Source organism: Arachis hypogaea, chromosome 3 (assembly GCF_003086295.3).
Source record: "Arachis hypogaea cultivar Tifrunner chromosome 3, arahy.Tifrunner.gnm2.J5K5, whole genome shotgun sequence".
Classification (NCBI taxonomy): Eukaryota; Viridiplantae; Streptophyta; class Magnoliopsida; order Fabales; family Fabaceae; genus Arachis; species Arachis hypogaea.
In genome coordinates this window covers 3,581,634-3,603,462 of record NC_092038.1, presented here as the reverse complement: position 1 = coordinate 3,603,462, position 21,829 = coordinate 3,581,634, and the positions used below count along the sequence as shown (strand labels likewise).

Sequence of the window (21,829 nt, the reverse complement as noted above, 5' to 3'; positions counted from 1 at the left end):
TTTCATTGGCAAGGAGAGTAGGGGACACCAAACAAACCCTTAAATAATAAGTTGGATGAGGGAAGCCCTATGATCCCACACTAATCACATTCAAACAAAACAAATCCCTTAACTTCTCTTCATAATACAACTCATCATGCATACAACTTTACTTAATTTTGCTATCATAGCCCTTGCATGGTTATGAATTATATCAAAGTTAGCCCCTCTTTGGAGAAACAAGGACAAATAAACATGGGACCAAATTGTTCACAGCTATTATCAACTTTATATAAAAACAACGGCATTAAATAGTCAAACTGTTATTTTTCATTTTAAATTATACCATGTTCAATTAGTATAATGTTACACATCCAAATATTTATGTTAACTAAGTCTAACCAAGTTAGTCTAACATCAATAAAAATTAATTATAGATAACATTATTTCAAGTCTTATTGTTTAACTTAGTTGGACTTGGTTCATAAAATGATTTGGATGTGTAATATTACTCAGTTCAATTAACACTTTTAGATGTTCGTATAGTATTACTTTAGAAAAATACTTTGCATAAAAATCTAGCAAATTCATTTTTGTTGTTTTGCACACTCTTTTTGGAACAGAACATGGGGTGTACCTTGGTTGTAACATTGTGTATTCTCTATCATTTTCTCTCGAAATCACAGCTTAGCTTGAAAGAAGCAAGTGAAAAGAATTCGGTGTCTCTTTCTGGGTACCCTTAAGGAACAAAACCAAGTACAAGGAACATCACAGCAATAAGTGTGGTTCACTTCGTCTAGCATAAAATGACAAGACCAACATATCATCTTCGATGCATGGGATATAATATAATATACTGTACATTTCTTGGTTGTCTTTATCAATAATTTTGACTGTTATTTTTCATGCTCTCTTTCTTATAGATTGATTCTGTATTTCTGTCATTCGGGAGAAGTAATTAATTTTGTTTTTGGTGAATGATCTAATTTAATAAAATGGGATTAAGAAAAGGAAAATAAGCTTGGTTTGATTGATGCAAAGTTTACACTATTCCTTTTATGATTTTCCTCTTAATATTCATCAGGATTGGTTTTCTTTTTAGTGAAGTTAATCCCACATCCAAGAAAACAAAAAAGAATGAAGAGTTTATAAGATGAGAGACCCATTAACTTATTACCTTAAAGTTTTGAATTAGATATGGTGTCATCTCATCTTACGGTCGAGAGGTGGAGGGATGACCAGATAAGAAGGTTTATTAAGCCAATGAAAATAAATGTAGATTTGTTTGATATTACAAATATTGTTTATTTTAATTAATTTTATATAATTTTAAAATAAAATCTTTGTATTTCATGAGTAAAAGTCTTATAAATTTAAGTTTAAAAAGAAAAACGAAATAAAAATCAAAGTCATACAACGGAAATCTGTCAATAATTAAATAAGAAATACTTTATTATATCTTAAATCAACAATCGTGATTCAATTTGTACAACTAACTTCCAACAATAAATCAAGTTTGGACTAATCTTCTTCACTGTTTGACCTTCGTCTTTGTGAAATCACGAGCAAAGATGTCTTCTGAAATCAAATATCAATCAATGATATCAGTAATAATGATCTTGTAAGTCTGATTCTAAAAACAAAAAGACAAAGAAATTTTACCCACAAACCTTTGTTCCTACTACGATGGCATTATATAAAGGATGTGCAGCACATGAAATAATTCCTTCAGATAAAGGAATAAATCTGTTTTGATGATTTTTACTCCTATTCATCTTGGAAACATTATCAGTATCCTCTCTACAATGAAAATTACTAAAACTTTAAGAAAAAATATTGATAGGTAAACTTAACCAAATGAATGTTTTGTTATATACATATGTTGTAAATTTAAGCACTAATATAAGGTCATCTCTACTTGTTAGCATTTAAATCAAACTTATCAAGTTTGAAGCCATCACCGGCTCTAAGCATTCGAGTTGATCAAGCCTCGGGCTCCTCATCCAAGTTGTCGCCAATGATAATCAAAAGTTGCTACTGGGAATTATCTTGAAGATTAAGATCTTCGACTAGTCATAGATATATCTTAGTTATTAAGACAAACCTACAAACTACTATTTGCTTCTCACGCCGCACATAAGTTTTCTTAGACATTAAGAAAACAGTTGTTTGTTAGTAATATCATCCTTAGTTATTAAGATACCTGGAAAAGCTTTGCCTGTAAAAGATATGAAGTATGAACCCATGTACGCTTGATATGTGTGTGCAATGAAAGAAAAAGTTCCTCTGTTCTTTTTATTGTCTCCAAGAGAGTATAAAAGAAAAGTCATGTTGGATCATGTTGAGTTGTTTACGTGAGTAAGTGATCTTTGGGCCAAATTATTTTTGGGTTTAAACTTACACCACTTATATGTGTACTCTTAACTAAGTGGTTTAGTGAAATAAAAACCAGGGAACTTTGGTGTCCATATGCATCAATGTTAGTGCCTTACTTGAAATGCACATGGCTCGGCGAGCTGGTACTAGGGTAGAAATCTAAGAGATGAATGCCACTATCAGATGATGAACCAACCAAATATATCTGCACCAAGAGAAAAATGTTATTGCAAAGATAGAATTCCATTTATTACTTACACAATAGGGAAAACAAAATCTTACCGAACATGTAGATAACCATGAAGGTTTTCTTATATATGACAGATCATAGGAATCATTTCTAACAAATAACAGGAAAAAAATTGGTTAGATGTAGTTGTAAAGTTCATGACAAAAAAAAATGTAGTTATAAAGTGATATTGTAAATAATCAACAAAGAAACTATAAGTTAAATGAACTTACAACCAAGCTGGGGGAGGGCAATGAATGTGTGTAACTTGTAAAGTATTAATATCTAAAACACCCGACCTACATAACATAATATTAGCTAGTCATGTGTTAAGTAACAATTACAAAGAGAGAGAATTTCAAAGGAGAAGTCACGGAAATGATGAAGTGGAAGAAGGCCTGTACACTTGGCAACCTACCAGCCATCATCAAGATGGAATGCTAGCTGATATGGGCAACATGGATTGATTTGAATAGAATGAATCTCTTTGCAAACAATATTAGCTTGTGCCTACATAGCAACAAGAATGAAGGAGCATAAACCACAAACTTATAAAATTTAATTGTCACGTGTTGCAATCTCATAATATGGCCTTTCACAAATATTCAATAAATCAATAATCTTACATGAACAAGAATGAGCGTTAAAACCATCCATAACTAAGATAGATTTCGCAATTATTGTTGAATAATTAATGATACATTACAGATGCAATGATTTGAAGGTTAATAGGTCATAGTAGAAATAGAAATAGAAATATAAACCAAAACGCTAGTACGATATCCTCGGTGGCAGATTGTATAATTCATGTCAAACTAGAAATTAAAATTTTATTAAGTTTCGTCAAAATAATTTAAGGAAAAGTCCATCTTAAACAAATTCTAAAATGTAATGACAGATTTTACTAAACCTATTTAAGTGAAGTCAACCTTTTTTTCAACAAATAACAATCATTTATATGCAGATCTTGACATTTAGTAGAAAGTATAGCCCTTGCATAAAAGAGGAAGTTTTACTCAATTGTATTTTGTACAACAAACCGATTGGAGGAGAAAAGATAACCACACCTTCAAAGATCCAATCTTCTCTAGTAATGTTGCCAACTTCAACGATGTTATAGGAGGATGACACATCTAGAAAGCAAATAAATTCCAAATTTTTAATAAGAAAGCTGAGAATTAAAAGATATATCTTGCTTTATTGAACAGGCCATGAAGTCATAGTTTATTAAACAAAAGTAGCTGCAACTGCGAGTTCTGTCAGTCCAGTTAGTGGAAGGCAGTAATGACAGTTGGGAGAAACAGTGACCAACACCAACAAAATAAACAGATTCATTGAAGAGAATCTGTCCATGAATGAAACCTTGATCCTTTTGTATTTTTAGATGTATTTTTCACAACATAATAGCAAGAAGAATTACCAAATCCATATAGTTATGAATTTACGAGAATCTAGAGAGATATTACCTCTTTGTGACTCTGAAAAGTAGTAGATGCTCTTCCGCCACGAATGTCCCACACATACACAAAGCCACTCTTCCCAGCACCAAAAATAATCTGGAATGGATAGAATACAAATTGTCTGTTACTTCTCAAAATATTGACTGAACACAATAACCAAGAGCTCCAGAACTCATTGAAACCAAAACTAATGCAAACACATTGTGAATTCACTGCTGTTTTACCGAGTTGCATGAACCATGAAAAAAAAGTGCCAAGTAACCTATTAAGTCAAATAGCATCATAACCCACGAACAAGATTTAAACATTTGGTAAGCAGAAATGGGTACTTCGAAAGCAATATATCATTAGTCACCTAAACTAAAATGGCTAAGTCAATGGTGCACATTGACAGAGCACATGCAAAACTTCTAACCTGATTTTCAACATTTATTTGGATGCTGTTTAGGGTACTAGATGAACCAGACGTAAGCTCAAGAGAAGGTAGAGCTTTCACTCTTCTATCCCAAACATTGATCCCACCATGTGTATCAGAAGCAAGTATCCTGTTTTAATTTACTGGAAAATTAAGAAGAGGATGATGATGGGAAATACATTCATAAAATGAGCATAGTTAACAAGTATAGGATGTTATTTAGGATTAGGTGTGTAATGCAACTATACTTAATGAAACTTAGACAACAGTATATGAACCGCATTTTATCATCCTCAACTGGGCAAAAAAGTGTATAGTTAGAATAGTACATTATTTTGCTGTGCCAAAAGTACAAGTTAGTAACTATTGGAATAACATATCATTACTTACTGCTATGTTTTACTTCTCTAAATTTTTCCATATATTTATCATGTCATGTTAGTTTCCTTTTCCCAGAAAAGAAGTATCTGTTCAGAACCATTATTGTAGAAAAGTCCAGTTTACATTCAATATGTAAGAATATATGTACATTAGGCATTCGCTAACTTGCTATTCAATATTAGGCAATCAACAAATTCCTGTTGCTTGAATTTTGAATCAAAATTTTATAAGCCACATTTCATACGCTTAGACAAGCACTGGCCCTTAGTAGAAAATGAGTACCATTTGTTAGGACTCATCACTCTCATCAGGGGAGGGAGGGGAGAAAAATAAAGGAGGGAGGGGGGAGCTTTATTGTTCAAGGCTCATCTACCAACCATGAGTCATTTGACGTAAAGGCAACATCAGAGAGACCTTTGTGTCCGTTGTACCCATGAACTGTTGCTGTATTTCGTGTCCTCAACACCTGCATTGCATAATCAAGGGGCAAAAGATTAGGATATACAAAATAACATCAGTACAAGGCTATATAACATAACATCATTGAAGAAATACAATGATAAATTATGAATATAGCAATATAGGATGATATAAGCAGATAAGAATGGAGAGTTACTTCAATTGGCTCTGATGATACATATCCAACATCAAATATAAGTACTTCACTACTTTTTACAGATGCACAGACAACCTGAAATAAATAAAGAAACAAATAAATCACGGGGAAGACAGAATATTGAATCTTGTTCAAACTGCAACAGCAAAGCAATTATTAATAAATTTTACAAAGCACTGGTTTTACATCAAATGCACACCACTTGTACAGGAAAAAAGCACCAAAAAATTTTAACACTGTCCTTGACATCTAACAACAGTTGCACTAGATAAAACTAGAAAGGAAAAACCAAACCATTTTACACAATACACGTGGTAGACAACATCAAACTCTAAATTTGAAACTACAATGGTGAATAGGAACACAATTATAGTCAGTGAAAACCTCATCCTGGTTAATAGGATTCCATCTAACAGTATCAAGTTGTCGTTTTAGTGAGAGATGCAGTAAATGCTTGCTTTCGTCTTCTTTCAAGCCTGGCATAAAATTAACAAAAACTAAGGTTAAACTCGGTATCACTTCTTTCGAAATACCCTCAAACCAAAGGAGATCATAAATAAGAATGCTTCCAAATAAAGTAACCAATAAATCAATAAGTGAACGAAGCCCAAACTAGAGCCTTATTAAACATGTTCAACAGCATAAAATCAGAAACCATTGTCACCTCGGTGTACCAAAATTTGTTAAGCATGCTAGTACCGTACAAGTTTGTTTATGTGTCTGACAGTAAAGAGCTTCAAAGTCATGAACTGTTAAGCATCCCAACTTTGTCACAGATGCCAAGTATATTCCCTAGAATATAATTGAAAATGGAGTTTAATGAAAAGAAATACAAAACAATTAATGAAACTATTTGAGTTTTCACATAAACGAAAAGATAATTGCATAAAATCATTCCAAGATAACACAAGAAGAGTAACTAATTATACAAATTAGAAAGCACAAATAACCAAACAGAGGGCAATAAAGTCCTTGAACATGCAAAATTTGTCTCACTAGTCACAACTATTAAGCCGTCACACAGAAGTTTCACCTGAAAGTATATCTATGTGTACACGCCAAATATTTACTTTAAAGGCACTTATAGTGGTATTAACTCAGAAAACTTCTCATTTGAAACATGCAATCTATCGCCATAAATATCTGTATACCTTGTTGTCAAAGTCCACTGCAGAGATGCCTTGCCTGTTAGCAAAGAAACATAAGCTTTTGTATAATAAAAATACTAATGAAATGAAATCAGATGTAAACCAAATGAAACATTTCACATCCGACAGCACATGCCATTGCTTCTTTTGATAAATCAATGGTAATATGGTTTGAACCAAAAGTTTTATGCAAACTACATAACCCTATCATCATTAGAAAACTTCTACTGGCAATATGGTTTGAACCAAAATAATAATTGCAAGATTTGCATTTTTAATATCAGTTCATTTGACCAAACACAGAAGTAAGTTGAAAGACTAACTTGGATGGAAGATTTCCATCACCATTTGCTCTGGTAATAGCTCGTTGGATCTGTACAGCAAGCAAGCACAAGTAACTAAAATCACAGACTTAGGAAACTCCAAACCCCAATTTTCACACACATGATTATACCTACATGCGATTCGCAAGGCGTCTCATCTGCATGATACAGATGCGGAAAAACACCCACCTATGACAAGATATAAAGCAAATCATCAGAAGATGTAGATATCAGATGAACCATCATTGAAATAAGTTTAATCTTTCTGCACTTCTAAACACACCTCAGAGTAGGAACGACTTAGCAAATCCAGCATCTCATGGCAATAGTTAGGTTCAAATCTTCCATTCAGTTCAACATTGCTCCTTTTCCAACGGCACCTTGCAATTCTTACCAAAACTGATTTCAACACCCATAGTGAAAATATATAAATCCATTTTTTTCAAAAAATAAATAATAAATTTACCTATGAAGAGGATGAACCTTTTCCGCTGAGGGTTTCAACGGGACCAAGTATTTATCCATTTCACGCACTTCCCCTTCTCAGAATTTAAGCTGCTGAATTTCTAATTCTAATGTCTCAAACAACAAAGGTTAGATAGATGCAGAAGTGCAGAACACTGAGAACACGCCTTTCGCGCAACATTCACTCTTTTCTTTTCCCGCCAAAATGATAATGGGCCGCAAGAAAGGCAGATCGTGTTTTGGGCCAAATGAAAAGCCCAGCCCAGCCCAATCCAGAAGGACAACCATCTATTCATTCTCTCTCACTCACTCTCCTTGCGATGAATGTGGATCCGGAAAGAAATTGAGCAAATTACTTTACTTTAGATAGTTAATTAATTTAGTTTTAGTTTTAATTTTATAATTTATTTCATTCTTTTATCTCCCTAAAATATATTGACTGGTATCGCTGCTTGTTTAGAGGAGCTTCAAATTCTTCAGATGTTCTTCAGGTTGCGTTTTGCATCTTGCAATTTTTTTTCCCAATTTATATGAATTGAAGTTTGATGTTGGATTTTAGTGGCTGAATGATGATTATGAACATGCTAAGTTAGCAACTTGGGATGCTCCACTCTGAAATCTTTATAGTGGAAAACGCTATCTGTTGGTTTTGCTTAGAACTTGAATTTCTTTTGTACTTTTTTTTTTCTCTTCTAGTTTGTATGCTTTACCTTGGAACTTCTATTTGTGGTTTTGCTACAGCCTTGAATTCTCTTCTGCTATACATATTTTTCAGTCTAGATTATAGCTTTGCTTTATATATCTTTTGTTGATATTACTGATATACTTGTATACAATAGTGGATTAATGGAGTGTTGTGATTTAACTGAAATTTCAGCCCATAAAAAGTTTACATTTCAGGTCTAGAGAGTAAAGAAGAGTTAATATATGGTACTCAGATTGCAAAGTTGAAAAGATCATTAATATACTATGATTACAGAAGTAAAATATTATATGTGCATGTCTCTTAAGAACCCAAGTGTCTGAGTGAAGCATATTCTTATTGTTCGTTGTGCAGGCTGTTGAAGAACGCTGGTGCTTGAGCAATCTGTAATTAGTTTCAAACACATATTAGTCTTGGTTGTAAAGTTTTCTAGATTTAAAATAAGTTATTTGTTAACTATGGGGTGTTTGTTGTAATCTCATTTTTGTGGCGTTAGTCTGAATGCCAGATACTTGTTAGTTATTACTCTGTAAAAGATTAAAGGAAAAAAGAATACTAGAATAATAGTTGAAAGTGGAATCGAATGCAATTCTGTCACAAAACACTTGGAGGAATATATAGATTTGATTACAGTACAAGAAAACCCTAGGAAGCAGGCTTATCTATAACCTTCTACATACATCTTAGGAAAATAACCCTAAGCCACCTCTGTCCCGATCCTTTGAGGTACCTGAATACCCTTTGTGCCATCCATCACTGGTACTCATGAAACGAGGATATCCGGATTCTCCTTCATCCTCGTTTGGTCCACCACAATCTAAAAGACCGCATACTCAAGGTGACTTTTTGATGCTATTTTTCACCACCTCATTTGTTCCTTTACTTTGAGTTCACTGTTTTGAAGGGTGATATATATTGGTTTTTGATCTGCGTAGCTTGGTTTAGATGCTCTAGGCTTTTGTTTGGTTGTTCATGAATAGACCTTGTGGAAAGTTATAATGTGGAGGAATGTTTACAGAAAAGGAATAAGTTATGAGCTTATTGGAGTCCGAATTTAATTAACAAATAGAGTGTCGTTGAAGGTTCACCATAATTTTTGTGATGCCATGTTTTAGTTGGGAAATATAGGTAAAAAAGTTGGTGTTGACTGTGTAATGATACTAATCTAAGTTAATAGCATGTGTGTTTTCTTTCCTTTTATAGTGGAAACTTCAAGGGATTGTATAAAGATCATGTCTATTTTTCTAGCAGAAAGCTTGGTTCTTGTGCTCATGTTATTTTCATTTTTGCTATGTTTAGGTGATGCACAATTTCTGGAGGATGAAAGCACAAAGATTTTTGCTAGGAAAGTAGCTGATCATTACAGTGCAAGATCCAACCAGACTCTAGAGGAACGGGAGGCTAGTCCTATAATACATTTGAAGAAACTTAACAACTGGGTATATGGTGTATTTTGCAATAAATATTTTATTAATGTAAGAATATTATATGACTTTTTATTAATAGTTTGGTCAATTATTTTATGGAACAGATTAAGAGTGTCTTAATTCAGCTTTACACCCGTCGGGGAGATGCAGTCCTTGACCTCGCCTGTGGCAAGGTGTTAATGTTTTTTTGTGGTTTTTATAAAACTCATTTGTAGGTTTTGAGCTGAGCATTCTTTTATTTATTTCATATATGTTCATCAGGGTGGGGATCTTATCAAATGGGACAAGGCCAAAATTGGATATTATGTTGGTATTGACATTGCTGAAGGCTCAGTAAGTGTTTAAAATTTTCTAAAATTTGCTGCTTTGGTTATGCATATGCCTCTTGATGATAGTCTTCTTTTTTGCTTTTTAACAATATCCCAATATAGTTTCAATTTCTACCCAATTCCATTTGGAGAATTTTGATTTTGGGACGTTAGATGCAAACCTTTTGTAACAATTAGTCACTTCTTTGTTCTAGGTAGAATTCAATCTTCACTATTTAAATTTTATACTAGAAACTGATAGCATTTTCATGCCATTGCGAGTAGTAATGAACTTGTCATTGCACTCTTATACTTCCTGATTATGAGCTTATATTTAATAAGCTCAAGTCCCTGCTGTTCACTGAAACGTTATTTACCTTATTGTGTCAAACTATCTGCAACTGCATTGTATTTGTAGCCATTAGTGTCAGCTCACTGAATTCAACAATCTATATAGATCAAAGACTGTCGCACACGATATAATGGAGATGCTGACCATCATCAGCGACGTAAAAAGTTTTCATTTCCTGCTCGCCTGTTATGTGGAGATTGCTATGAGGTGATTAATATTTATGTCTAGTAATGTTTTGAAGTACACTTCACATTTCAACTATTGTCATTCTTGCAGACATCAAGAATTTACTCCTTTAAAATTATGTTTATAAAACTGCATGTTATTCTTGGCATCACTTGATTATAGTAGAGGAATGTCACAAAAATTGTGATCGTCTAAATTAAATGTTTAGAAGTTAATTATCTTTCATAGAAAGTAATCTGAACTTTATGAAATTCTCTGTGTTTTCTTTATTTTTTTTGGGTAAACAATATTTATTTAGGTTTCATTCTTCTTGTCATTAACATTTTCAGATTCGCTTGGACAAAGTTCTTGCAGATGATGCTCCATTTGATATTTGTAGCTGCCAGGTAAATATGCACCGTGAGTTAATAATAACCCTCCAAGTATATATAGAAAAAAATATCGTTTTTGTCCGTAACGTTTGGGGTAAGTTTCAAAATTGTCCTTAACGTTTAAATCGTGCTATTTAAGCTCCTAACGTTTCAAAATCATCTCAATGTTGTCCTGCCGTTAGTAATCTGTTAATAGAATTAATGGTGGGACAAAATTGAGATAATTTTGAAACGTTAGAGACTTAAATAGGACAGAAAAACGTTGGGGACAAAAATAATACATTACTCTTAGAAGAATTACCAAATCAAATAAAATGCCAGTGAATTTTAATGGAATGAATTGCATTACAAATTCAAGATTTTTATTCATACTTATAGAATGGTTAGTATATAAACTTTTAGGGAAAAAAGAGCATGATACATATATAATAAATTATAAATTATCCCTTTTACTCTTTAATATACCGAACGTCTTTAATGTTTAATTTAATTAAACTTTATTTTTAGCTTTTAAATAAATTTTAATTTTTTTACTATAGATAATTATTCAATTTTTTTTTTAATTTTTCTCTTAATCAAAAGGTATAATTTGTACTTTATTATATATGTACTTTGCTGTTGTTCTCTTTTTTGGAAGTTTATGCACTAGTCATTCTATAAAAATTTTATGATGAGTAAAAATCTTTAAAAGTAAAATTAAAAAAAGATAACTTTACTTAGAATGAAAATAATGTGATTAAGAGTAATTTACTTATATGTGATTAAAAAATAATTGAATAATTATATACCGTAAAAAAATTGATATTATTGAATGATAAAATTAAATTTTCTTTCAAAAAGGTATAATTTATACTTTATTATATATATCATATTCTTTTTTTTTTTCGGAAGTTAACTACTAGTCATTCTACAAGTATTTTATGATAAGTAAAAATCTTGAATTCGTAATGTATTGTTTTTATTGTCAACATTTTCGTCCTATTTAAGTCCCTAACATTTTAAAATCACCTCAATTTTGTCTCATCGTCAATTCTGTCAACAGACTACTAACGGCAGGACAATATTGAGACGATTTTAAAACGTTAGGGACTTAAATAGGACGATTTAAACGTTAGGGACAACTTTAGGACTTACCCAAAACGTTGGGGACAAAAACATACTGTATTCTATATTTTAAGTGGCCTGTCATTGTAATTAGCATTGTTTCTTTTTGTGCATCATATTTTAGTCCAATCTTATTCAAATTTGTTCGCTCTTTTTTCCTTTTGTTACACTTAATATGTTGCCTATATATATATATATATATGCTTGATTTCTGCCCTTTTTTTTGTCAATATATGAAACTAAATTATCATACTGCTTAACACTCCATTATGCCACTTTATAAATATTTATGGATTTATTTCCATATTAAAAGTGTATATCGGTGCCTAATCTAGACATTTTAAATACTTCAGTTTGCATTGCATTACTCCTGGTCTACAGAGGCTCGTGCCCGGCGAGCATTGGCTAATGTTTCAGCTTTACTTCGCCCAGGAGGCATTTTCATTGGAACTATGCCAGATGCCAATGTGATTATCAAAAAGCTTAGACAAGGTTGTTGGTGTCCTACAAATCTTTCTGCTATTACTGTTCTAAGTAAATTTAGTTGTTTATAGAGTCCTATGTATCAATTTATCCATGAAACCAACCTCTGATTGAAACAACACATTGTGGCAGCTTTTGTTTTAAAATGAATGAATCTGATGGAAATAATTATTACTTTGGTTAAGATTTCTGGTTCATAAATGTGCCTTTGGTTGGGTACAGCAGATCATTTTCTTTTCTAATTCTTGATTGGAGATGTGATTTTCACTGTGAATATGCAGCTGAAGGGCTGGCATTTGGTAATAGTGTCTACTGGATCCGTTTTGATGAAGAATTTTCTGACAAGGTAATTCATTTTATAGATTCTGCAACTGCTTTAATTTTATTTTACTTTTTTAAAAAGATTTTTGTGATTTTTACTTCTAACTTTGACTCTTCCTATTTGATTCAGAAATTCAAATCTTCCAGCCCCTTTGGAATAAAGTATACATTCCATTTAGAGGTATCATGCTTTACATGTCAAGTTAATGTTAGATGTATGACTTTGTGTATGCACATCTGCAGAACCTTTGCATAATCGGTGTTATCAGTATATGACATGTCTTATGTGTAAAGTCCTTCAACTCTTGGACACCGAGAATATGAATTGTTTTCTTTAAGATGTGGCCTATTGTTGCAGGACGCTGTTGATTGTCCTGAATGGATTGTCCCCTTTCAAGTATTCCAAAAATTAGCGGAAGAGGTATCACTGCCAGATGTTACATAGATCCTTGCATTTTTATTGCAGCCCCCACTTGTTACATTAAGATGAATCTTTATGTTATTTTACAGTAAGCATTGGATTAGAAAGCCTTGCACTACAAACTTTACTGATTTATATTTTCCATTTACATCAGTATGATTTTGAGCTCGTCTTTGCAAAGAACTCACACGAATTCGTGCACGAGTACATGAAAAAACCGGAATTTGTAGAGCTCATGCGAAGGCTTGGTGCATTGGGTGATGGCAACCAAGATCAGAGTAAGACATTGTGCCCATGCTATTTCCCATAGAGACTCATGAAAACGGAATTGTTCATATCTTTATGTTTCCCTATCAGGTACACTATCAGCTGATGAATGGGAAGCAGCTTATTTATACATGTCATTTGTATTGAGAAAGGTCAGTAACTGTTATTTTTTAGTGCTCATACTGATAATGGTTCCATTGTTGGTTTGTAGAAAATTGGCTGCAAGTCGCAACATAGTTTAAGTGTTTAACGGAGGTTTTTTTATTTGGCAAACTTACAGCGAGGTCAACCGGACAAAACCCAAACAAGTGATCGAAAAGAGCGAGGATCAATGCACATCGAAGAGCAAGACATAATGTATATTGGCAGTGATTAGTGCGAGTGACACAAACAATGGCCAGATTATAAAGAATGCAATGAGGACATGGAGGTGAAGCTGCCTGTGGTTGCCATTTCTCTAATGATGATTTGATTTAATAACAAGCTTGAGTTTTGGCAAATTTTCAATTTGTATACATTTGGGAGTGTTATAACTTAAATTTCAAATTCTTACATATTCAATATTTTAACAAGTGAAACCTCACCCATCCTTAATAATTTCACAAAATCCCTTTCTGCTCCTTAACAAAAGCATAATTTTATTGCAACTCCTAACAATTTACTTCGTGAGACGTTCTGCCCCTTGTCTACATGGACCATTATGTGAACAATTTAATCGGACAAATTGTCCCATCCTTTTTTCTTTTTTCCTCTCCTCCGCGAACCAGAACATCACCAGGCCAACTCTTTTCTCAATATTATTTTTGGCCACCTTCATCACCAACATTCATTACTAATTTACTATTCTCTGTTTTCCCTGCATCAACCCACTATCACCTTGCACCAACTCACTACCACCTTTCAATTGAATAATTTTATTTTGTTTAAATACTTGAATTTGGTTTGGAATATGATCTTAAGAGTTGTCCTTTTCTAAATTTTGATAACTGAATATAGAAATTTACTTAAAATATCAATTTTTATGCACCAGAGTGATTTGGTAATTATGGAGGCATTGGTGTTTTAATTTGTTTAATGTAAAATTCTCTACTTGGAGTAATTATGGAGGCATCAGTAGTTTAATTTGTTTAATGTTTAATGTAAAGTACTCTACTTGGAGTGCAAATTTGCGATTTAATGTGAAACCAAATAAAGACCAGAGCAAGCTAGTGAGAAAGGAATTGTGCAGATAAGAAAAAAATGGGAGAAATAGTAGCTGTGGCAACACTAGGATTGCCGATGCTAAACAAAGAAATAGGAGATATATAGCTTCTTGGTTTTGGTTCGGTAAAAAAGAAAAATGATGACAATAGAGTGGTGCAGCAAAAATAGAAAATGATGGTAAATGTTGATAATGATAATAGCCAAAAATAAAAAATAATAGACAGAAGAAAAAGAAAATGCAGAGACTGGTAGCAAATATTGGTAATGATTAACGGATTTTGCTCTCGTAGATTGGCGGAAAAGGATTTCATAAAATTGTCAAAGGCCAAGGTGAGATTTCACTCATATCTTAACATATTTCTCAAATTTTTCATTTAATTTAGCAAAATAAAATAGCTTCCGTTGACACCATACAAAGAAAAAACATGGTCATTCATTCATTAAGTTGAAGTTATGAGCAAATTCCATTCTTGTAGAAAACAACATGGATCTTCATAAGAGAAAACGTAGATTCAATTACAAAAGATGAGGAACTCTAAGAATTAGGCATATATAAACCCTAAGCCCTCTCACCCCTGATCCTGCGAGCAAGCTGAATATCCTTAGGCATAATAGTGACTCTCTTGGCATGAATGGCACAGAGATTGGTGTCTTCAAAGAGCCCAACGAGGTAGGCCTCAGCAGCTTCTTGGAGGGCAGAGACGGCGCTGCTCTGGAACCGGAGATCAGTCTTGAAGTCCTGTGCGATTTCCCTAACCAGCCTCTGGAACGGAAGCTTCCTTATCAGAAGCTCAGTGCTCTTCTGGTACTTCCTAATTTCTCTCAACGCCACCGTCCCTGGCCTGAACCTGTGCGGCTTCTTCACTCCACCGGTCGCCGGAGCAGATTTCCTTGCAGCTTTTGTCGCCAGCTGCTTCCTTGGCGCCTTTCCTCCCGTGGACTTTCTTGCAGTCTGCTTTGTGCGAGCCATTTGGGAGTATCAGAAAAAAAAAAAAAAGTGGAGATTTGTTTTCTTTTTTTTTTTTCTAGTGAAAATGGAGGTTCTGAAAATAACTTGGAGATGATGCTGGTTTGGGAGGTGTATTTATGGGGTGTGCGGGCGGGAACTTCTTAAATGTTTTATGCGTTTGTGAAATTTTTGTGGCGCCATGGGGTTTTGACCGTTGATTTGTTTAGTGATCAACGGCTGATGTATTTCCTCAGCTGAAGCCACAGATTGTGATCCCCGTCACTATGAGAGAACCAATAGCATCATTCTAAGGCGCAATTCAACAGGCAAATGCTAATCTACCCCAAAGTTTTTAATTCGTTGAGACGGGAGATAGATATCATAAAAAAATAACAAAATAATTTGTGGTTAACCACCAAAAATGTCCCTCAATTATTCAAACGCCAATAAAAATACATTTAAATTTTACTATCGATAAAAATGTCTTTAAATAATTTAAAAATACAACAATAATATTCAATAATAAATATATATTTTTAAAAAATACTTTAGAAATTAAATTTTGATATAAGTTTTTACAAGCAAAATCATAAAAATAATATATTATTATACATAAAAATTAGTAATTTTTTGTTAAGCATATAATTTTTTTATAATTATTTTTGTTAACAATTAATAATACTTTTAAAAAATCACAAAATAATATATACTTAACAAAAAATACCAAATTTTAAGAATAATAATATCTCATTTTTCTAATTATGCTTGTAAAAAATTGCATCAATATTCAATCTCTAATGTATTTTCTGAGAAATACATATTTAATGTTAGTTTTTTTATAAGATTATCTAATATTAAATATGTATTTCTCAAAAAATATACTATAAATTGAATTTTGATATAATTTTTTGCAAAAATGATTAAAAAATAAAATATTAGTATCTTTAAAATTTGGTGATTTTTCGTTGAGTATATATTTTTGTAATTTTTTTGTTAACAATTAATAATACTTTTAAAAATTCACAGAAAAATATATATATTTAGAAAAAAATTATCAAATTTTAAGAATAATAATATCTCATTTTTTTAATTATTCTTATAAAAAAATCACATCAAAATTCAATCTCTAAGATATTTTTTGAAAACATATATTTACTGTTGAATATTGTTGTTATATTTTTAAATTATTTAAAAGTATTTTGTCAATAATAAAATTCAGATGCATTTCTATTAACTTTTGAATTATTCGAGGACGTTTTAGGTCATTAACCGGTTAACCCAATAATTTGAATTTCAACTTTTAAATATGAATAATTTATGAGAAATTCTCCTACAAGCGTTTTTTTATACAAGTCTTTACAAGTGCACATTCTTCTTCTTCTTCTTGCGCACGTTCTTCTTCCTCTTCCTCTTCTTCTTCTTTTCTTTCGTTTCTTCCCTTCTCTTTATCATTTTTCAACCATTACTGCACGTTTTCACTGCACCTTCTTCTTCTTCTTGCTGCACATTCTTCTTCCTCTTCCTCTTCTTCTTTTCTTTCGTTTCTTACCTTCTCTTTCTCCTTCTTCAACCGTTACTCACTACACCTCCTTCTTCTTCTTGCTTCTTCTTCCTCTTCTTCTTTTTCTTATTTTCTTTCGTTTCTTGCCTTCTCTTTCTCCTTCTTCATTTACGTGCTTTTCTCTCTGTTTTCTTTATTCGTTATTCTCGATTTCCATTATTTTTTGACATCAAACTCTAAAATCGTTTTTGAAGAAGAAGGAACATCAAAAGATGAAGAGGAGAAAGAGAAAGAGTTCTGAATTATGCATAAGGTGTACTTCAACGAATTTTTGGTGTAGTTTTCCTTTGAGTGTATTTCTAGAATAGTTTGGATGTATTTCTTTAATTCTTTGGGTGTATTTCTGTAATCGTTTGGATGTATTTCTAAAGTTATATTATTTTCAAATTTGGCAATAAACTCGTTTTCATTAAGGAAGAAGAAGAATAGTCTTTTTAATGCATGGTGAGTAGCGCGCTTTGGAAACAGAAAATGGTTGAATAACGTGCGTTTATTTTTTTTAAATGTGGGAGTATAATGCGTGTTTTTTTGTTGAGTTTGTACCAACTTGTAAGACTTGTATGCTAAAAAGACTTGTATGTGTAGCAGACCTCATCATTTATATTGAAAATGACTAAATGAGTGTTGAAACGCGACTAATTTTATCCTAAAATCTAATTATAATTTTCCATACTGTTTAAAATAATTAAAATAATATAAAATTTTAATTCAATCAATTAATTAAGTCCAAATATTAAACTTACAAAATTTAGTTTCGAATCACTGTTTATAATATACATTGACATGTCATTTTATAAAATTTAAGTAAAACAGAGTATTGAAAATACACTCATTTACAAATTGCTACCATTAAAATTAAAAAAAAAAAGACAGCCGCCCTGAAATAGAAAGTAGAAAATCATACCCAATTGCTAGAGAAAGAAAAGTCTTGGAATCTAAAAGAGAGATCCCCAACGCTGTCCCTCTGGAGCTTCAATGGCTGATGAGAACCATCATCAGTTGCAACTGGCTTATTCTGATTTGAATGCACTACCTTGGGAGACATGTTTGCAGCACCAATGGAAGAGGCCAATGCACGGTCCCAAAGGAAGACATGAAGGAGAATTGGAACTTTGGTGTGTCTATGCAATGAAAGTTTGTGGCTCAATGAAACAGTGTCATAACACCTTATTGCTCCTGTTGAAGACACCATCCATGGAAGCACTCTCTGATTCGAAACCCGAGAAACCACCAGCAACCTGCATGTATCTCTTGCTGCTCTGTATACATGGTTTAGCCCCGACCGTGTTGCTGGTGCGTTTTCTTCACTGTTATCAATCACCGATGAGATGAAAATGAAACCCTGTAGAAACCATACACCAAATTGTAAGTTAAAATTGTGACAAAATAAATCATAATCACACCGGTTGTATTAGTTCTAACAATAGAATAAAACAAGATAATAAGAATAAGATACAAATAATAAAAACATAAAAATTATTATAAAAATATAATTTATTCTTTTTTTTCATTCAAAAATTTAAAAAAATATATAATTATAAAAAATCTACAAAAATAATAAAATATAAATTATATTTTCTATATTTCATCTGTCAAACACAAATATTTTTGTATTTTTGTGTTAACATGCTGTGTCAAATGGAGTCATAATTTGTAGGGAAATTGAGGAAGACACTACCTCTTCGGTGCGACTAATGGCAAAGCCAAGTTTTGTGTCATCATCTTTGAGTTTGATCTCTATTGAGAGCTCTCCCCCAATGGGAGCGTACCATAGCCTAACTGCTCTAACAACACCTATGTCTACTCCATGATAGTCCTCAAATCCATAAAGGCTTTCATTTGCAACGTTTGAAAAATCAGCTAATGACCCTGAATTCACCGTTGAAGATGCTGTCTCTCCAGATATCTGTCACACAAAAGGTAACTATTAAGAACCATTCATCGCAAATTGAGATAAATAATAATTAACAACATTGTTTAACCTTAGTGAGTAGTGACTCAGTTTGGATGTTCATAAAGACAAGAGGAACCCCTGAAGCTTGAGCTGCATTAAGCCATGCATTTGCCCTCGCTAGAGTGTCCTCCACGTCGTGGTAGCGAGACGCCACTCGGTCGGAAGCTTTGGGAAGAAATAACATGGAGATGAAGTTGCCAGAATTGGGAACTGAAAGCATCTCCTGCATCTTCTTCTCCCATGGATATGATACATATCCATCTTGTGCCTTACTTCTTGTTAGTGCACTTACCATCCTACTCGCCCTTGAACCTGCAAATTGAACAAAATGCACTCATTATTCTCTATTTTTTAATTGATAATTGAAAATCGTTAAATAATTTTACAGAAAAACAACTCCATACGAATTTTCATTTAATTATTAATCCACGTTATTGTCATAATTAAGCAATTATAATCATAGCACTTTTCCTTAAATTAGTTGAGCCAAATGTCTTCGTCAGTTAGAAAAGGAAGTCATGTGTATCACGCATCAACTTTGTGCTTCAATGTAGCAAAAAGGTTTGCCGCTTTCGTATGACAATTTAATCAAACCCTTGGCTAGTTGGCTCAAATAATGTCAAAAAACATTTTAGGTAGGAAAATGTGAGAAGCTGAGCAAATAAATAAGATACTTTTTATTTTCTATATGATTGGGTGACTTGCGGACAAATAATAGTGTTTGGGTAGATGCAATTCTTCATAGGTGAAGACCATTACCCTTGTTTGTAAACGTATTCCTAATTCCTAATAATATAAAGAATTTTTAAAAAATAAATGAATTCTGAAACATATAATTTTAAAAACTAAATTTATCACTTCCTGGATTTTTCTGTAATTACAAATGGCCCACGCAAATTCTTTTAGGCCCCCGATTGCAGAAAATCACCTAAATAGTTAAAATTTCCTACCATATCTAAAAGTTTTTTTTAGCAAGAAGAAGATGATATTAATAAAAGAACTAGTGGTACCTTATCTAGCAGTTATTACATGGTAACCTCAAATGATCATAATATAATATAGTAAGTAAACCTGAATTTTAACACGATCGTGCGTCTATTCATTCGTTGTATGTATAACAGAATTAAAATTAACCAAAAGAGAGTTATAATTCAAATGACATAATCTTTAAACTCACTTAGAGATCGCCAATTCTAGGCTCATTCTTAACTTTGGAACAAAAAAGTAACTATAAAATAAAATTGAGCAGAAAATAAGAGAGAGTAAAAGACCTTGTAAGCGGTAGCATTCACTTTCGGTTGTGTCCAAGAAGCCAACGACGTAATTGGCATCGGCGATGGACCTCAAGAAGTAGTTCTTCTTGCCGGAGGAGGAGTCTCCGGGGACGACGCAGGCCTGCAGCTCAACGAACTCATGAGGTCCACGTCGGACTCTTACAAGGACGGACGTCTCCTTCTTCTTGTATGCATCATGAAGGATCTTGTTGAGTCCGGTCCGACCGTTCTTGAAGGGTTGCCTGAACCGGACCAAGGAACCGGCCGATGAGCCAATCCGGATCTCCTCTACTATATCGCCGCTTTGAAGCACGTCGGCGGCGCTCCATTCATCGGATTTTGAAGTTGCTCGTAAACACTCTATGGAGATAACTTTCAACTCCCTTGTTGGTGACTCTGAACTGCTCTCTGAGCCTCGATCCATGGTCATGTTTTTCTTCTCTTTCTCTCTCTCTTTCATATCATTTTCATATAAGGGTATAATGACTGAATTTTTTATCAGTGTTTCTTCTTACACTGTTCAACATCTGAAGTGAAAACTATCTGCAATTGTCTATATAATTGATAATTAAATAACCTTAAAAGAGAAGTTAATTAAATTTATCACGGGTGAGTCTTTTCATTATAATATATCATATTAACTTTATCCTTATATTATATGGTATTTACAACAAGTTGATTTGAGAGAAATTAAAGTTGGTTGGCTTTTGGCTTTTGCATTGAAGAAGCTGTTTTGTTTTGTGTACGTGTTTTATACGGAAAAGTTTATGAATTAACTCCAATAAGAACTAACTCAATTAATATTTTTTATTTTTTATTTTAAAAATTTAAAAAATTAGCATAGTGAGTTTTTTATATAATAGATCTAATTTTTAACTAATTAACTTCAATTAACTAGTCAATAAATTATAACTCAAATGATATAATCTCTCTATATTCACCTAAAAAATTATGGGTTCGAATTTCTCTATTTTTAGTAACAAAAAAACTCCAATTAACTATATTTTTAGTTAATTCCTTAACAGAATCGGCTTTGTATAGGCTGCTTCAAACGTGATAAGTACGTCTAAGAAAAATAAATCGCCAAGATTTGGAAAATTCTGTTACGAATTATTATCTGCGGTAATGTGCGAAAGGTGTATTGTGGTGAATGGATCTCTCTGTGGAAGAATAAATTGAATAATGGTAAATAATATTCTACTATTTGTGTGTTTTGACAAGCTAAAGAAAAGGAAGTCAAATGAATAACCACGTAATGTGAACCCAACTTTCCGTGATTTTATACTTTATTTTTTGTTTTCATTTGATGTTGAATAAGTATATGTGTATGTATATAAACTGATGAATTAAAATAATTTAATTTGTTATTATCTATTGAGTTGAAACCATTCTGCTATTGCTATGAATGGAATAATATTATATAAATAATATTATATAAACAAAAAAAGGCACGAAACACACTAGATATTGTTATTTTATTTACAGTATAAACAAGATATATATACTTTTATTTTGTTTACACTTATAAATGAGAAACATGAAGAATTATGACA

The 21,829-nt window shown here is 32.5% G+C and overlaps 4 protein-coding genes across 5 annotated transcripts; 1 reads left to right on the top strand and 3 right to left on the bottom strand.

Moving 5' to 3' along the window:
- Window positions 1-1,391: 1,391 nt before the first annotated feature.
- Window positions 1,392-7,546, bottom strand: LOC112788852 (uncharacterized). Of its 2 annotated transcripts, none has more exons than XM_025830495.3 (18): window positions 7,394-7,546; window positions 7,211-7,316; window positions 7,063-7,116; window positions 6,928-6,977; window positions 6,608-6,641; window positions 6,161-6,248; window positions 5,841-5,932; window positions 5,457-5,531; window positions 5,218-5,306; window positions 4,460-4,589; window positions 4,051-4,140; window positions 3,652-3,717; window positions 3,003-3,094; window positions 2,818-2,883; window positions 2,638-2,695; window positions 2,472-2,560; window positions 1,650-1,779; window positions 1,392-1,557 (listed from the first exon to the last, which is right to left on the bottom strand). In XM_025830495.3, the coding sequence occupies exons 1-18, from the start codon at window positions 7,450-7,452 to the stop codon at window positions 1,501-1,503; spliced, it is 1,425 nt and encodes a 474-aa protein (XP_025686280.1). In that variant the 5' UTR covers window positions 7,453-7,546; the 3' UTR covers window positions 1,392-1,500. The 2 variants fall into 2 exon arrangements, with proteins under 2 accessions (XP_025686280.1, XP_025686282.1); XM_025830497.3 differs by having other exon boundaries at window positions 7,211-7,307.
- Window positions 7,547-7,696: 150 nt separating this feature from the next.
- Window positions 7,697-13,942, top strand: LOC112788853 (mRNA cap guanine-N(7) methyltransferase 1). The gene is made up of 14 exons (XM_025830499.3): window positions 7,697-7,883; window positions 8,450-8,933; window positions 9,395-9,534; window positions 9,627-9,695; window positions 9,784-9,855; window positions 10,288-10,389; window positions 10,698-10,754; window positions 12,197-12,335; window positions 12,608-12,672; window positions 12,778-12,828; window positions 13,006-13,068; window positions 13,223-13,346; window positions 13,426-13,487; window positions 13,616-13,942. The coding sequence occupies exons 2-14, from the start codon at window positions 8,861-8,863 to the stop codon at window positions 13,709-13,711; spliced, it is 1,113 nt and encodes a 370-aa protein (XP_025686284.1). The 5' UTR covers window positions 7,697-7,883; window positions 8,450-8,860; the 3' UTR covers window positions 13,712-13,942.
- Window positions 13,943-14,955: 1,013 nt separating this feature from the next.
- LOC112788854 (histone H3.2) lies at window positions 14,956-15,612 on the bottom strand. The gene has a single exon (XM_025830501.3). The coding sequence runs from the start codon at window positions 15,506-15,508 to the stop codon at window positions 15,098-15,100; it is 411 nt and encodes a 136-aa protein (XP_025686286.1). The 5' UTR covers window positions 15,509-15,612; the 3' UTR covers window positions 14,956-15,097.
- Window positions 15,613-17,781: 2,169 nt separating this feature from the next.
- LOC112788851 (uncharacterized) lies at window positions 17,782-21,022 on the bottom strand. Its single transcript, XM_025830494.3, has 4 exons — window positions 20,274-21,022; window positions 19,031-19,314; window positions 18,727-18,954; window positions 17,782-18,390 (listed from the first exon to the last, which is right to left on the bottom strand). The coding sequence occupies exons 1-4, from the start codon at window positions 20,734-20,736 to the stop codon at window positions 17,947-17,949; spliced, it is 1,419 nt and encodes a 472-aa protein (XP_025686279.1). The 5' UTR covers window positions 20,737-21,022; the 3' UTR covers window positions 17,782-17,946.
- Between the last annotated feature and the right edge of the window lie 807 nt (window positions 21,023-21,829).

Bases quoted from the DNA above. Each gene is read 5' to 3' on its own strand.
- LOC112788852 (XM_025830495.3), bottom strand. From the start codon at position 7,452: ATGGATAAATACTTGGTCCCGTTGAAACCCTCAGCGGAAAAGGTTCAT. The intron at 6,249-6,607 runs GTATACAGATAT...ATTATATTCTAG, and splicing joins CAGTGGACTTTGACAACAAG to GGAATATACTTGGCATCTGT. The intron at 2,696-2,817 runs GTAAGTTCATTT...GTTATTTGTTAG, and splicing joins TGCCCTCCCCCAGCTTGGTT to AAATGATTCCTATGATCTGT.
- LOC112788853 (XM_025830499.3), top strand. From the start codon at position 8,861: ATGAAACGAGGATATCCGGATTCTCCTTCATCCTCGTTTGGTCCACCA. The intron at 8,934-9,394 runs GTGACTTTTTGA...TGCTATGTTTAG, and splicing joins TAAAAGACCGCATACTCAAG to GTGATGCACAATTTCTGGAG. The intron at 13,347-13,425 runs GTAAGACATTGT...TTTCCCTATCAG, and splicing joins TGATGGCAACCAAGATCAGA to GTACACTATCAGCTGATGAA.
- LOC112788854 (XM_025830501.3), bottom strand. From the start codon at position 15,508: ATGGCTCGCACAAAGCAGACTGCAAGAAAGTCCACGGGAGGAAAGGCG.
- LOC112788851 (XM_025830494.3), bottom strand. From the start codon at position 20,736: ATGAAAGAGAGAGAGAAAGAGAAGAAAAACATGACCATGGATCGAGGC. The intron at 19,315-20,273 runs GTCTTTTACTCT...TTCAATTTGCAG, and splicing joins TGAATGCTACCGCTTACAAG to GTTCAAGGGCGAGTAGGATG. The intron at 18,391-18,726 runs GTAGTGTCTTCC...TGGTTTCTACAG, and splicing joins CCATTAGTCGCACCGAAGAG to GGTTTCATTTTCATCTCATC.